Below are 16,140 nucleotides of genomic sequence, written 5' to 3'. Positions count from 1 at the left end.
GCAGCTCGAAAAATATAGATCATTATTGTTTGAACGGCAAACAACTCTTTTTTGAGTTCAAAATTTGTAGTAACATTTGTACCTGGTCAATGTGGACTCATCGTCTTCGACCAACCAATTTCGCTGTAGCGATTCAATTAAAAAAAAAAACAAAAAAAAGTATAAAGATCTGTTTTAATTTCCGAGAGGGTCCTAGCAAACAGAGAGTAAAGTTGAGTAAAGGAAAGTTGAAAGATAAATTACCACCGTGCTTGTAAACGCGCTTAAGGCCATCAAACGGCAAAAAAGGAAACAATTATTATAGATTAATGAGATTAAATTGAATTTATTTGCATTTTTAATATGTTTACCTTATTTGAACGCCAGTATCTTTATGTTGCCAATACACAGACCCGGCTGGCCTGTTAACAAAATGTTTTAAGTTGTGTTCCTTTTGGGACCAAGTACTGCTCCACAGGGTCGTGCCAAGGGGCGAAGGCGGCGATTTGGACTCGAAACTATCCAATGTTGAATAGGAAGGGGGCTTGGAGGTTTTACAACTTTGCAACGGGTGCAAATATTCCTTGGCACGGCCTTGCTGCTCCACCGATCAAAGAAGTCTGCAGATGTTATTCCCAGCCATATGCAAATTCTCTGTCATATTTTCATACTGCGGAATATGCAATGGTATCCTTTTATGGGTTTCCATAAATGAACACATTTTTAAATGATTTATAACACTCAAATGTATAGACGACTGTCCTGGTTTCTTTCCTGCAGATATAGGTTTAATCAAATTTGTCGGCGCTTATTTCGTTGATTGTCCTCCTCCTCCGATCATGCAAGAGCCGCCGGTCCCACTAAAAGCAATCTCCGGCATGGATCCATTTTGCATTCTTTGTTTTATTAACCTTTTATTCAATTTTCACACATTTTCAGAAAGGTGAACAAAACAACACAGCTGCCTGAGAAGATTAACCGTACGGAATGCGGGTTTCACCTCTGGTCACACTCTGTTGCAATCAAAATATATTGCACATTTTGATAGCAAACGTGTTTTTCGATCTGAGAAAGAATTCTTTTATCCGATTGATGATTAATTGTTCTACAATATTGGTTAAAATTAAGGACTCAGTAGAAGAAGTCTACCAGATCAAGGCTCACGTTTTCTAAACGACATTTTAGAGTTGGCCACTATAAGTCTCAGGCAAACTTTGTAAGGGTATCAGGATGGGACCACGGCTGCCTCCGTGCATCGCAGGAGGAGAAGAGGAGTTGATCCAAGCAAAATCACAACGTGCCGAAACCGGCCTTAGGACTCCCCTTCATTGGGTTGTTCAAAAATTCTTAAAAATCCTGAAACCTGAATTCCTGAATTTCATTTTAACTACGCAGTATGAAAAACCTCCGTTCTACCACAGTATAGTTATATACTACTACTATTTGGTTAGTGGTTCTACTTTTTCAATTTAAAATTTGACACATAACGAGTCTATTAAAATACTGGATTCGAAATAACTACACTTTTGCCGCTTCGATCCAGAATAACTTTTTCTTAAAGATATGGGTCTTAAAAATGGTTTGATGGTAATTTTTTGTTTAAGGCAAGACTTTTTTTATAGAAAGTTTAAAGTCTGTTATTTTTTACATAACTTAAGTAATGAGTTGTAATGAATTAAGATATTCCATAAAGCGGATACATTTTTTTTCTACTTTTTTTATACAGATCAACATTTTGAATGCATTTATGCTCTTCAAAGCTTAATATTTTTCAAACGGTAAGCTAAAACCACAAAGTGTTTATCAGCTCTATAGAATCGCTAAGTATATTACAACCAGATGTAAGATACTTAAGTTATATGAAATGAGATGCGCCACCTCTACAAAACCGCTACAAAAAATACCAGACTTTAAAAATTATTTTAAAAAGTTCTGCCATAGCAAAAAACCAAAATTCTTTAAAATCTGAAAAATTCGCATTTGGTTCGAAGCGGAAAAAAGTTATCTTTTGTCGAGTAGTGATCTTTTTATCTTTCAGGATGACCTGAATGTATCTAGCTAGCTTGAGATGACACGATAAGAAGAGCTGACACTTTTAACAGCAGATATTCACATATCACTGTTAACTAACTTATCTATCGATAAGACGACGTCTATCAACGCAGAAAAGCTTTTCGAATATGTTAATTGATTTGACCAACGAACGGATTATTTAACGCGCCTTAAAAATGGCAACGCTTGCAAACAACAAATTTATGTTACGAGAATTAAACTATTAGAATTTAAAATCGATTTTCGAAAAATATTTAGTTAAGGTGACGCATCCGCGAGTGTCTTCAGTTAAATTCGACTGTCTATATATAGAATCTTCTATATATGCACAAAAAACGGCAAATAGGTTAAATATTTAGCATCTCGAGATGGGAAATCAGCCGGGAAAGCTTCACGCCCATGCACAGAGCGGTCGACCCAAGAAGAATGTCCATTGGAAGTCTGCAGGCAAGTTTCAGCGTTACTTCAAAAACAAATCCGAAAGTATTCCCAATCCCAGTCTGCATAGTCAGATAGAAACCATTCAGATGGGCTATAATCAGCGCAGACGGAGCCCACATATCTGGTGGGAGCGCTAGAAATGTTTCTATTTATAGCGACTCGCACACTCAAGTGGTTGCCGTGTTTCTGGTCCGTGATTGTGTGAATGTTTTGGCCTAAAATTTGAAAACGACAAAGTAATGTTTTCGAAACTACGGCTACAGCTAGTGACAGGCAGAGAAAGAGAGAGAGAAAGAGAGAGCCATCGGGCCACCGATACTGAGAGAGGGCCTAGTTTTCAGCACATCTTTTATGCTTGCTTCTGCTTTCAGAACGACCCTCTCCGCCTGGTCGGCCCATATTGACGCCACTGTCGCTCTCGGAGCAGCAGCCCGATGTGGTCAACCTGCGCTGGGATCGTCCGCTGCTCGACGGAGGCTCCCCGATCACCGGCTACACTGTGGAGCACCGTCGCATGGGCTCGCCGCACTGGGTGCGCGCCACACCCACACCTGTCTCCAGGTGCGATGTGTGCATCAGTGGACTGGAGCCGGGCTGGCGGTACCAGTTTCGCTGCTTTGCCGAAAACGTCGTGGGACGATCCGACGCCAGCGAGCTCTCTGATCCCCTGACGGTTACACTGCAGCGCAATGCAATAACCGTTCCCCGCTTTATAGACGAGCTGTTGGACACTGATGCGGTGGAGGATGAGCGCATTGAGTTCCGAGTGCGCATTCTCGGTGAGCCACAGCCGGAGATCAACTGGTTCAAGGATGGCTACGAGATCTTCAGCAGTCGCCGCACCAAGATCCTCAACGACAACGACGCCAGTGTCCTGATCATTCACCAAGTGGCACTGACGGACGAGGGCGAAATTAAGTGCACTGCCACGAACCGGGCTGGCCACGTGGTGACCAAGGCAAGGCTCATGGTGCAGGCGCCACCCAAGATTCGTTTGCCGCGCACCTACGAGGACGGGCTCATTGTGGAGGCGGACGAGGTTCTGCGTCTGAAGGTCGGCATTGCCGGCCAGCCGCCGCCGGCCATTACCTGGCTCCACGAGGGCGAAGTGATTGCCCCTGATGGACGCTTCGAGGTACTTGAGTGGTTTCAATATCCTACTCATATCTGCATGGTTTTCATCTGTTTTCTGTTTTCTTTGAAGGTTACCAATACAGAGAAGAACTCGCTTCTCAAGATAGATAACGTGCAACGAGAGGATCGCGGGGAGTACATGGTGCGTGCATGGAACAAGCTGGGGGAGGACAACACTTCCTTTCTAGTCACGGTCACGGCACGGCCCAATGCTCCGGGTGCTCCCCGTCTTAACATGTCGTTCGGCAAGTCCGCAACACTCGCCTGGACGGCACCGCTGGACGATGGTGGCTGCAAGATCGGCAACTACATTGTGGAGTACTTCCGAATGGGCTGGAACGTCTGGCTGAAGGCCGCCACCACGCGCGCCCTGACGACTACTCTGCACGATCTGATCGAGGGCTCGGAATACAAGTTCCGCGTCAAGGCTGAGAACCCTTATGGCCTGAGTGAGCCATCCGAGGAGTCGGAGCTGCTCTTCATACCCGATCCCAAGCGTGGCATCACCAAGCCCAGGTCTGCGAGCAAAATCGCTGGCGATGAGAAGGATAAGCCCAAGTCGGAGGCGGTTCAAGTACCGCCTCGTCGCAAGACGCTCTCTCCACCTCGCCCCCATGCAGATGCCGCGACGGGCATGTCGCCAAAACAGTCGCCAAACGCCAAACGCAAGCCAAAGCCTCAGCTCATCGACAACGAGCAGTTGCACCATGAAATGTCGTACGGCACCTCGGACCAGGCTCTGAAAATGGATGTGCGCAAGAGCCCCTCCCAGAGCAGTGCCGACTCCACGGCCAAGCCGGTGACTGCATCCAGTAATAAGCTCAATCTCACGTTGATCACCACCACCGCTCTGGCGGACAAGACAGGGCTCCCGGCTGGGCTCCAGAAATCGCCATTTGGCTCACCTCTCAAGTTGTTCAATGCCAAGCCCACGACCGAGGCCAAAGAGAAGTCCCCACTGCAGTTCCGGCCCCAGGCCCTGCCCACTCCGCCTGAGGAAAAGCCGTTAAAGTCAGTTCTCCATCAAAAACGAAGTCTCAGTCCACCAAGCAAGCGGCAGCACTCAGAAACGCAACCAACACCCCCACCAGAGGCCATCAAGTCAACTCCAGCCCTGCAGCGCAGCGCGGAGCCAGTCCAACTGGGAGTTAATCAGAACGTGAGACGATTCTCGGGCCAAGCCCTAAGCCCGGCGAGGAACGTACCCACCCTAGCATTGGCAGTGGCAGCCAGTGCTAGTGCGGTGATTGGTGAGCGGCTGCCCACCATTGAGATCAGTGCACCACCACCAGCCACAGCCACAGCGACTGCCACAGTTCCGGGCTATGAAGAGTCCCCCAGATCCAGACACAAGTCCAAACAGAGACCAGACGCTTCTCCCATTTCTAGACGTGCCCCCAGGTCAGCGGACAAGCACGACGAGGTGCACACCAGTAACGAGTTCATGCTCGTCGTCTTCGACAAGAACAGCAAGGTCAAGGATAAGGACAGTAGGTATACCCAGAGTGCATCCATGTTCCAAGTCATTCCCGTTTGCATTTGTTCTCCCCACAGAGCAAGACTCCTTCGAGCTGGACCTGGAGGATGCCATACAGCCACCGCCTATATCCATCTCCGCCCCTGATCTGGCATTTCTGGAGTTCAATAACCTGCACACCACCTTCCCGCTGCGTCGCTCCGTGAGCTCCACCGAGCTGCTCTATGAGCGCGCAATGGCGAGATTCTACGAGGCGGTGGAGTTGGAGCAAGCGGCCAAGTCGAGAAAGGCCTCTCAGGAGAGAATGGCAAATAGTACGCAGGCTCCCGGTCCGCCGGCCAATCTCCGTAAGCGCCTCGGCTCCATTTCAGAGGCAGAGCGGGTCTCCTTCGAGCGGAGGAGCGAGCTGCGCCGGCAATCAGCGGACATGGTTAGCATGGGGCGAAAGTGGGACTCAAGGGAGAACGTCAACGATCTGGGCAGCCTCTCACGCACCCACACCACGGCACTGAGTGCGGCTGAGCAACAGCAGCACATCCGGGAGCAGGTGCAGGAAGCGCCTGACGACGATGAACGGACCGAGAGCACTGCAGAAGACAGTGAAGATTTGAACATGGAACTGGACGAGCACTATCCAGTGCAGGGACAACAACAGTCTAGTTACGACCTGGGCTCTGACTACACGGAGAGCACAGCCTCCTCGGAGCAGGACTCCATTGAGAAATTCAAGATGGAACTGTTGGCTCGCACCCGTTCGCCCAGCCCCCGCGATCTGGAGACGTACCATCCTCGGACCATGGCCGCTGGCACCTTCACACCCTATCGCGCCCCCACACCGGAGCAGGCGGCTGTGGTCCTCACCCGGCCAATGCCACTACCCAGTCCCGACTTTGTACCCAAGCCGATCCTTAAGCGCCCGCCCATCGAGCAGGGGGAGCCGCCCATGAGCCCACCCATCCCAATCGGTCCATCTTTGCCGGGAAACGGCAATGGTGCCACACCCACCACAGCAGTGACAGTCGCAACTATCCCACACGTCACACCAAGCATGGCCCCTAATCCCATTACCAGCAGTAGCAGCAGTTTAAAGATGGATCTGGCCAAGGGCATAAAGTCGTTTTTTAGCCGCGACAAGCGGTCCGCCACCGAGAAGAACACTGAAGCCAATGAGGAGATATCGAATCCCTTGGAGAAAACCAATGCCGCTGCCATTGCGGCCGATTTGGAGGTCAAACGCAGAGCCAAGGAGGAGGAGGAGTTGCGCCGCCAAGAGGCAGAGCGCCTCATGCAGGAGGAGGCACATGCCGCCGTCGATCACTACAGTGACCTAGTCCGGGAGGTCGGCAGCTCCCACAAATACCACACGCCCCTCTACCTAGATCGCGACGAGCTGAAGCGGGCCGCCGCAAAGGCAGCAGCCGAATCCGACGAGGATGAGGGATCGATGTCCAACACGGAAGAGCACAGGAAGAGACTGGCCATAAAGAGCAACGACGACATGCTATTGGCACCACCAGTGCTCAGTCGGGAGCGGCGTCTGTCCATCTCTGAGCGGGAGCAGCTGGTGCATGTGCGGGATGCATCCAGTAATCTGGCGTATCACAAATCAAGGGACAAAGACGAGGAGCGTGAAGCGGAGCAGCAGACTCAAAGCCAAGCGGAGGAGGAGGAGCCGGAGTACCCGACCGTTCTAGTGGTGCCCCCACCCAAGACAAAGAACAAGAGCGAGACGGAGAGTGAGAGCGTCATGAGCGAAACCGTTGAGGCTCGTCCCGATGCCCGGGGGCGAACGCGCCTCGTGAAGGTCAAACGGGTAATTAAGCGACGGGTTCCATCCAGCACGCGGTCTCGCGACACCTCGCTCAATAGACCCACAGCACCCGCCGCGGGAGGCCTCGCTCTAGCTGTGGAGAGGACCTCGCAGACGGCCCTGGTTCTCTCAAGCGCCGAACGGCATCTTCTGGAGCGAGCATCCGCACTGGCGCTGCTCCAGTCGGAGGAGCATACGCACGAGAAGGTACGCTCGGCTCTCAGCTACTGTACCGATCTGGTTCTCTTCCTTGTTGCCTGTTATGTGTACTTGTTCAAGGACGCGCGGCTTGTCCTGCCCATTCTTGGGCTGATAATTTACCGCCAACTTGGCGAGGCTATTAGGGGCTATATACCCAGTTGGTTGCGTCGCAAGGGCAACGACCAGACCTGATCATCTCTTCGCTCATCCTCACATGCCTTTACTCGTATCGGTTAAGCTAGTTTTTATTGAAGTCGACTTATTTACGTATGTATGTGTGTATGTATCCTAAGATAAAATTCGGTTTCGGATCGGACTGTCATAGAATCCATCCCCAAATTTCTGTTTACGCCGAGTCCTTGCAAATTCCCCATCGAATCCCATCCAAAATGGGTCGGAAAACGAAGGTACATTATTGGAATGATTCACTTTTGACTATCCCACAGTTTCGCCACTGAGATCACTTTACATCTATGAGTAAATCACCTCGGAGATAAATGTATATCAAACATTTCGATAACTAATTAACAACAATCATGTTCTAAAGTGTGTTTTCACAGAGCTGTGAATAATAGCAAGCTACTTTGAAATTTGCAAGGATATCTGACTCTTCGGTCACCGAAGTTGAAATTCTTTCCTTTTTGTTTGGAAATGATTCGTGAAAGTGTCATACGTGTACGGATGTGGATGTTTCCTTTAGTGCCTCATCGTGTTATGAAGTGTTCGTTTGCGGTTCTTTGTCGCCTATCTGCATTGTTGGAAATAAAGCTTGGGCCAAACTAACTATCTAGGGTTAGTTTATTCCGAAATTGGTCTTTGTTTTGGTCTTTTCTTGTTTGCTCCCCTTATTTATGCCTGACGTAGACTTCCTCGGAGGGATTACTAGCCGAGTAATACTATAAACAGATCGAATCTGAGGCTTATCTGTTGATGACGACAACTGTCAGCAAAGATGCTGCGACAAATTCCGGGAGGCCACTATCAGCAGATAACTTGGATTTGGATATATGAGTTTGTATAAAAGGTAGACACTTTCGCTTGGCCGGCAGACAGTCGCAGTCATAACTCTGCAACCATGGCTATTACCCTGGGGCTTCTCTGCTTATTCGCCCTCGGCACCGCATCACTTGCCCAATGGCCGCTGGACCAAAAACAGCCCCCGCTGCGCACAACTGGGGGAGAATTCCTGCAGCCATTCCCTGGGGCTCCGATGCTGCCGCCACCTCCACCACCAACCCTCTCTCGGGATCTGGACGAGATTACACGGCTGATTCAGTTCAAGCCTCTGAATCAGCTGCTGGTGCGTTACCTGATAAACGATGCCCAGTTCCAGGCCTTTGTGAGGATTATCAATAGCAACGCTGGCTTCACGGCCCGCTGGCGTTTGCTCTCGCAGCCAGAACTTATCCTTTTCCTACAGTGGGTCGACCAGCAGCTACTGGCTTCTGGCGGCGCCTTTGAGATGGAGGAGCAGGAGCTGGCCGTCACTCTGTTCAACCGCTTCCCCTACTGGTCGGGCACCGTTTTCGGCTGGCAGGGATTCCTCAACGAAGCGCAGCTCTACTTTCCCACATATGCGATTCGCGCCCATATAGACGCCAAACTGCTGCAGCCGGGCATCTTCTCGCAGTTCTGGTCAAGACTACAGGCTTTGCGCGTGGTCTACGAACGCTGGTTGGCCTTGCCGGGCACTGCGCAGGTTGTGGCTGAGCTGCAGCAAGCGGGCATCGACACGGCTCAGTTAGATGAAATTATACGCGATCTGTTTGGGTGGAATGTTGTCTCTGCACCAACCACTGCAGCACCTACAGTAACTGCAGCAACCTCGACGCCAGCACCTCCCACAAGTAGTCCAGCTGCTGTGATCCCTCCGGGAAACGGAGCCCCTGTGGATCCCCTGCCAGTTGCCTAGGGTGGTCAATATATCTATCGTATATTTGTTTGATATTTGCACTAGCAACATTCGGCCGAGGCCTCTAACAATGAATGGGAACTAACTACATATATGTAAATCATTGGGCGGGGCGGTCTTCAGTTAGAACTTCAGCTTGCCCAAAGTGTCAGAGACCTTCTCGGTGTTGGCAGCTGGCTTCCGTTTGTTCTTGAGGGGGGACACGGCTGGCTTCGGCTTCTTGACCACCATGTCCTTATGCAATGTCTTGAGAGTGGCATCCACCTTCTCCTGCTTGGCCTTGACAGATTCTTTGATCTGGAAAATAGGCATTGGTTGAGTGAGGATGCTTCACATTGGATGGGAATTTGCTGTGCCGGCGAATTCTCTGTGAATCTCCACTCACCTGCTTCAGCTTGCCCTGAACTTCTTTGGGCTTTTTGCCCTTGCCCTTCCTGTTGTCGGCCACTTTAAACACATTCTTGGCCTTCTTTGATTTGTTTAGCTGTGTCTTCGGCTTCGCTGCAGGCGCCACCTTCTTGTTATTGGCCTTGTTGCGACCCATCTGCAATTAGTCAAAGGAATATACGCTGTTCGTGTACTTTACTTGTTTCAAGGCAACTTTATTGTCAAAACACAGCTCTGCTCTTAAACACATTTCACTTTTGCTTCCGCCACCTCAGTCTGAACATTCTTATCCCCAGCGACCCGCTTGCGTGTGTTACTTGCTTCGGCTTCCTTCGGCGTGGTTAGCAAATTTCGCGTAAGTTTAAAGGATACTCTGTACATGTCCTTATTTGGCGCTACATTCCGTACAAAGCTTATGCCCTGCAACAGCTTCTCGTCCAGTGTGGAGGCCAGGTTCTGTTCCACCAGCTCTCTCACTAATGCTCTCGTATTCTCGCCCTTGGCAAACGAATAGACGTGCACAGTGGGAAAAACCGCAGCATTATTGAGATCAGCCAACTCTTTGTCAGTGTAGAGGCCGCGATACGCATCCAGGAATTCCACAGCCATGGCTGGAAGATTCATTGATATGTGAATGGCATACTTCGATGTGTCCGTAGATAGCAGCCGTTGCAGCAGATCGTCCCGCAGCTCTTCCAAAATAAACTGTCTCCCATCTTTGTTGAACATTTTGATGTTGGACAGGCACTTGTTCCGTTTCGCGTTGTGCTGCAGCCAGTGGAAGCTGACGGGGTTTAGATCGTTGGCCAGGACATGGCACCGTTTCTTTGCCGCCGGCACGCTGAACGGACCCACGCCGGCGAACACATCGTAGAGAACATCTCCGGGCTGAAGCAGTTTCACGATGCGCTCGTGCTCGGTAGAGAGGCGCGGGTTCCAGTACACCTTTGAGAAGTCAAACTCGAAGGGAATGCCATTCTCCTTGGTCTCCACTTGATAATCGGGCTCCCCGCATATCAGCTCCAACTGGAAGTTGCGGTATGTATTGTCTATGGTTGACGCTTTATTGACCACCGTGCGGCAGTTCGGCAACTTGTCGCGCAGCACCTCCCCAATGATCTGCTTGAACGGCAGCAGGTGGTCACGCAGGTTCAGGTGCACGATGTGGCCGATGCGCGAGTAGGATGTCATTCCCTCCTCCTCCTCTGGGAGCACACTCTTTAGAATTTCGTTGACGCTCCAGTTCTCGTAGTTCAACTCAAGTTCGGCAAAGCAGAAGTGCTCCTGCGTGACTTGCTGCTTCTGCAAATCTTCTGTGGGCAGGGATTCCCAGCCTTGTATGGGCATTGGGTGCAACAGGATCTCGCGTGACTTATCCACGGCCCGCACAGGGTGCAGGTGCTCCATTTTGAGCAGGAATTTCTTAACCAGCGGGATTACAAGTTGCACCTGCGATTCGGGCACTCGCAGCCTGGGAACTTGCACACGCTTTTGAAACTCGGAGCGCTGGAGCTCTCGCATCCCCCTCACCGAGGCGGGCGGCAGCAGCTCGGAACAGTTCATGTTTCGAAAGTAATGACGTAAACGCGTAAATATAATCGTTATTCGTGGGGCCTGCAGTCTCGGAACAAATCTCATATAGCACGTGGGCCGTACCCTCTGTGTTTTGGAAGCTGTGAGTTTACAGTGAGGGCGTTTTTTATGGTGTTTATTCTGGCCCACACTTTAATACTATTTCCAACTCTAGTACCCTGTAATTAATTACCTTTTAATAATTGTTATTAGTAAATAAAACCAAACCAAATTCTCAAAGCAGTCGATAGTCGTATCGATTATAATTGTTGATTCTATATCGATATATCGAGATGTATGATATATTTTATTTTTGACACGGTAGAGAGACGTGATGTATCGATGTGTAGCCGTCGCTAAGTGCGGATATGGCAAAATCCAGCAAGAGCGTGCGCTCAACAGCACTTTGGAGGCCTCACTGTTAACAGTTAAATGATTGGCGCTCTATTAACAATTATAAACGGTGGTCTCGTCGCTTGAAAGTTCGTCGGCCATCGGTATATTATTTTTCAGTTCGTGCTTGCTTGTGGCTGTTTGGCTGCTCAACTCTTTTTCTTGAAATGGGCAACTTTAAACCCCATGCCATCTAAGGGTTAATCAGCACACTTCACTATCGTTTTCCTTACACTTACTACCCAGAACTTTTTCACTAGCGTTTATTAACAGCATAAATAGTAGACTGCTTTTTGCCGACGAGACACCTTGCTATACCACAATCGGGTCGCGTCGCTGCTTTGGGGAAAGCTTCGCCTTCATTCCACTGATCTGCTATGTGTCTGGAGAATGGAAGATCATTCGCGTGCAGCCAACTGTTGCTGCTGTGTTGCGTTGGAAAAAACACACCTACCCCAGATACGGAGACCCGTTAGTGTCCAGTTTTTTAGAGTCCACTTGATCCAATTAATATTTCCATCAAATTCACAATGATGAACAGCCTGAAGAAACTGCCCATGCGCATGGTAAGAGCCACACCTACAACAAAGACCACACAAAATACCTAGCAGCTAATTAAAAATGATATTTATTTGTATAAATTGCAGCTGGCTAACGCCGCAGCACGTCAGCCAAGTGCTGCCATGTCCTCGGCTAATGGTTTGCCCCCACCTCTGACCTTCCTCACCGAGGATGAGAAGATGATGAAGGAGACTGGTGAGTCCCACCGTGCACATATCAATGGCTCTAGTGGCCGCCCCTGTAAATGTAACTGTAATGGGTTACAGTTCTTTATTTCAGTTTTCCATAAATTTCGTTAGACGAATTTTAGGAAATTTTTTATTGTTTCGATATTTGGTGCCGCTTGTTACGTAACTCTCCAAGCATCGCCAATGGATTCTGTTTTTTTCAATTATTATTGTTAAATTGGAGCAGTCTTGCTGCATCTCGGCAGTTCTCATAGTGTTGGTTTTTATTTTTCCCTTTTTGTGCTTTTTTTTTTTTTTTTGCTGATAAAGCTGTTTAGTTAGGGTGTCGGTCCGGACTCACTGCCAGATAAGCACAGTTCCCTTTTTTAATAGCGTACACAAAATATCATTTAATATCAGCTTATGTGTTTTGCAGCATTTTCATTATGATATTTTGTATTTCATTTAATTTTTTGAGTATTTTCTCAATTCTACTGCTCTATTCCTTCTCTTCCCATATTTCTCAGTCACTTTCCATATAGGCCACTTTTTATTGGATTCAATTGAACCAATAATTAAATTTATTTATTTTGAAAAGCCCCTAAATATTATGTAATTTCTGATACTTAAAAACAGGCCAAGACATTCCGCTGAATAATGTGATTCCTTTCTGAAAATGATACATTCCAAAGAATAATCTAAATCAATTCTTGAAAGCGATCTCGCATCTAAAAAGGACATCTGTCGGTCAGGTTAGGACACTTTTAAAGCTTTTAAATTCTTTTAAAAAGGTGGACAAACTTGCACCCTCCCCGTCTCTCAGACACACGCGGCCTATGTATAGGTTTTTGTCGCTTCAGTTCCAGCTTTAGCTGCCGACTCTGTCTAGCAGTCAGTGGCGCTGTTCGCTGAGGGGGAGCACAGAGAGTGTTCTTCTTTCCGTCCACAATGCGAGTATTTTCTTTCACGGAAACGCGTGTTCGAATCGTGGGTGGGTTTAAACTTTTCTTAATCATTCTTTATCTTTTTCTCCCACTCCTTGTGCACAAATTTCCTATCATCCTTTTTCACGAGTCAGTCAGCTGTTCGGTTCTGGTTTAATGTCAACCAAATAGCGTTACACTTGTGATAGATCAATAAATGCGACTTGCCACTCCCCCGCCCAACTGCAGTCACTGTTCTAGTGTCTGCGCCGGGCAATGGGTGTGTGTGGCGTGTCGGCGCACTCCCCTAGAGAGTTGAGTCAGTTGAAGGTGGCGCTCCTCGGAAGTCATCTCCATCCACCTGATTCTTAGTTGGGGAGCAGACACTTCTTTGCATATTTTACCTAAAATATATTCTTGTTTGGCTTATCAATCATTCAATTAATCTCAATCCATACTGTTATACCTGTGTATGTGTATTTGTATTTATATGAGTGTGTATGTATATGATGGTCTGATGATTGCGTAATCTGAGCTGCATGAAAAAAGGTGGACAAATGCATGACTTCGAACTGGTTTTCTCAACAAACAGACATATTACGTACAGTAGGTACAGATATTTTTACATACTCGTACATAGGCAAATAGATCTCAGTTCATATTTGTCTTCCTTGCTGAAAATCAAATCAATTGGTCAAATAAGCAATAGAAACATGGGTTGCTTGTCGTCTTCTCCGAAAAGGTAGTACAGTCTCCAAAAAAGCATACCATGAAGAAATAAAACAATAGAAATGTAGGATTCAAAAAAGCTTAGGAGGTAGTGTAGTTTCATGTTAGATAAGACTCCCTTGAATGCAGGGGCCCTAGGGCCCTAAGGGCCACGTCACAGCTGTTTAATAATTTTGAATTTCGCCAGCAGCACATATGGTCCGAGCAACTAAATAAATATATTATTTAAATTAACTATTGAAAAGTTTCGCATGATAAGTAAAATATGACTGCCAAATGGTCTGACCGCAGAAAAAGGAACAGGTATTAGAGGGTATGGCTGTGAGAACATTGGTAGGTGTGTGCCAGTTGTTGGCGTTTCTAACAGCAGGAAAAAGTGTAATGCTTAAAAAGTATCAATAATAAATACGAAGAGAGAAGCACAAGTAGAGACCAAAATATTCCGATATGGGGAGAGTAAAATTGTGAGAGCAGGTGAGAGCCGCACGCGATCCGAGAACACAAAGAGAATCTGCTGATAAAAAAGACACACGCACTACCCACACATCCATCTATGCATCTATGTGTATACATATATGTATGTACATAAAAAAAAAAAATATATATACCTAACCTTATACAAACAGCAAAACAGGCCCCTCTGTGAAAAGATGAAGAAACCTCAGACCAGTTTTATGAGTTTAATGTGTTTTTTTTTTTCAAAGAAAAAACGTGCAGTTGAAAGTTCTCGAAAGCTTTATGAAAAGCTTTATAGCGATTTAACAAATAAAATTAGAGCTTACATCAAACATATTTATTTTCTTAAATGCGAGTTTTATTTAAACAAATTTCAATTTATTGAATTTTAATTTCAGTTGCTAAGTTGGCCCAGGATCAAATCCTGCCTCTGGTCAAAAAAATGGACCACGAGCACAAATTCGATCCCTCGGTAGTCAAGGCCGTCTTCGACAATGGTCTGATGGGCATTGAAATCGACACGGAGCTTGGCGGCAGCGGCTGCAACTTCATGACTAACATTATCGTTGTCGAGGAACTTTCGAAGATCGATCCCGCCGTAGCAGCCTTCGTGGACATCCACAACACCCTAGTCAACTCGCTGATGATTAAGTTTGGCAATGCCGAACAGAAGGCGAAATATCTGCCGAAATTGGCACAGGAATATGCTGGCAGCTTTGCCCTCACCGAGCCCGGAGCAGGCTCCGACGCCTTCTCTTTAAAAACTGTTGCCAAGAAGGATGGCTCTCACTATGTGATCAACGGCACCAAGATGTGGATATCCAACTCAGATGTGGCTGGAGTCTTCTTGGTCTTTGCCAATGCCAAGCCAGAGGATGTAAGTGCTAATTTATAATTATAATCGTCTTGATCTTTGGTCTTCAACTAAATGATCGAAATACTAACTAATTTATAGAATATTTCCCTTCATTAACCGATCGCTTCACAGATTTCACATTCAATATTTCAAGTACTACTTATGAGCACTTATCGGAGGCACAGCTTATCTCCTAAGACCAAATATGATCTAATCGAAGATCAAGTAATCAGAACATTGAAGATTATCTTACTGATCAGCGTTCGCTGTCTTTCTACTCCAGGGCTATCGAGGCATTACTACCTTCATTGTGGATCGCGAGACGCCGGGACTGATCGTGAACAAACCCGAGGATAAGCTGGGCATCCGTGCCTCAGGAACCTGCATGCTCACCTTCGACAATGTGCGCGTACCCGAGGAGAACATCCTGGGTACCTTTGGTCATGGTTATAAGTATGCTGCCGGCTTCCTGAACGAGGGTCGCATCGGCATTGGCGCTCAGATGGTGGGCCTGGCGCAGGGCACCTTCGATGCCACCATTCCGTATCTGCTCGAGCGCAAGCAGTTCGGCGAATCCATCTACAACTTCCAGTCCATGCAGCACCAGATCGCCACCATTGCCACTGAGATCGAAGCGGCTCGCCTGATGACCTATAATGCGGCTCGCCTGCAGGAGCAGGGTGTGCCCTTCCTCAAGGAGGCGGCCATGGCAAAGTTCTATGCTTCGGAGGTCGCCCAGCGTGCGGCCATCAAGTGCATTGACTGGATGGGCGGTGTGGGCTTCACCCGCGACTTCCCCCAGGAGAAATTCTACCGCGATGTGAAGATCGGCGCCATCTACGAGGGCACCTCCAACATGCAGCTGAGCACCATTGCCAAGTGCGTCAAAAAGGAGTATTCGGGCTAAGATAAATTGTCGCCCCCATACACAAGATGAGATATCGTACGTCAGATACTTCAAGTGCATTTACATATGTGAAGGAACTGCTGGAACCCTCATCGGTTATAGGTTCTTTCCATGTTACCATAGCATTTACTACATAGTTTTCCTGTTATATTGTATCAAATACAACTAAATATACTCGTATAT

General features: G+C 47.7%; 5 protein-coding genes across 5 annotated transcripts; 3 read left to right on the top strand and 2 right to left on the bottom strand.

Moving 5' to 3' along the window:
• Window positions 1-2,167: 2,167 nt before the first annotated feature.
• On the top strand, window positions 2,168-7,903 carry LOC117579487 (titin homolog). The gene is made up of 4 exons (XM_034265386.1): window positions 2,168-2,478; window positions 2,844-3,607; window positions 3,677-5,096; window positions 5,161-7,903. The coding sequence occupies exons 1-4, from the start codon at window positions 2,400-2,402 to the stop codon at window positions 7,284-7,286; spliced, it is 4,389 nt and encodes a 1,462-aa protein (XP_034121277.1). The 5' UTR covers window positions 2,168-2,399; the 3' UTR covers window positions 7,287-7,903.
• Window positions 7,904-8,154: 251 nt separating this feature from the next.
• LOC117579607 lies at window positions 8,155-9,096 on the top strand. The gene has a single exon (XM_034265541.1). It carries the CDS (start codon window positions 8,170-8,172, stop codon window positions 9,004-9,006), a length of 837 nt encoding a protein of 278 aa, XP_034121432.1. The 5' UTR covers window positions 8,155-8,169; the 3' UTR covers window positions 9,007-9,096.
• On the bottom strand, window positions 9,011-11,260 carry LOC117579608. Its single transcript, XM_034265542.1, has 3 exons — window positions 11,159-11,260; window positions 9,392-9,550; window positions 9,011-9,303 (listed from the first exon to the last, which is right to left on the bottom strand). Exons 2-3 carry the CDS (start codon window positions 9,548-9,550, stop codon window positions 9,130-9,132), a joined length of 333 nt encoding a protein of 110 aa, XP_034121433.1. The 5' UTR covers window positions 11,159-11,260; the 3' UTR covers window positions 9,011-9,129.
• Window positions 9,585-11,152, bottom strand: LOC117579605 (tRNA (guanine(37)-N1)-methyltransferase). Its single transcript, XM_034265540.1, has one exon. The coding sequence runs from the start codon at window positions 11,029-11,031 to the stop codon at window positions 9,634-9,636; it is 1,398 nt and encodes a 465-aa protein (XP_034121431.1). The 5' UTR covers window positions 11,032-11,152; the 3' UTR covers window positions 9,585-9,633.
• Window positions 11,261-11,750: 490 nt separating the features above from the next.
• On the top strand, window positions 11,751-16,131 carry LOC117579614 (short/branched chain specific acyl-CoA dehydrogenase, mitochondrial). The gene is made up of 4 exons (XM_034265549.1): window positions 11,751-11,924; window positions 12,006-12,114; window positions 14,593-15,071; window positions 15,334-16,131. Exons 1-4 carry the CDS (start codon window positions 11,889-11,891, stop codon window positions 15,955-15,957), a joined length of 1,248 nt encoding a protein of 415 aa, XP_034121440.1. The 5' UTR covers window positions 11,751-11,888; the 3' UTR covers window positions 15,958-16,131.
• The last annotated feature ends 9 nt before the right edge of the window (window positions 16,132-16,140 follow it).

The sequence above is a fragment of the Drosophila guanche genome, unplaced genomic scaffold (genome assembly GCF_900245975.1).
Source record: "Drosophila guanche unplaced genomic scaffold, DGUA_6, whole genome shotgun sequence".
Taxonomy (NCBI): domain Eukaryota; kingdom Metazoa; phylum Arthropoda; class Insecta; order Diptera; family Drosophilidae; genus Drosophila; species Drosophila guanche.
The sequence above is the reverse complement of the archived record's forward strand: the minus strand, read 5'-3'. Positions and strand labels throughout refer to the sequence as shown.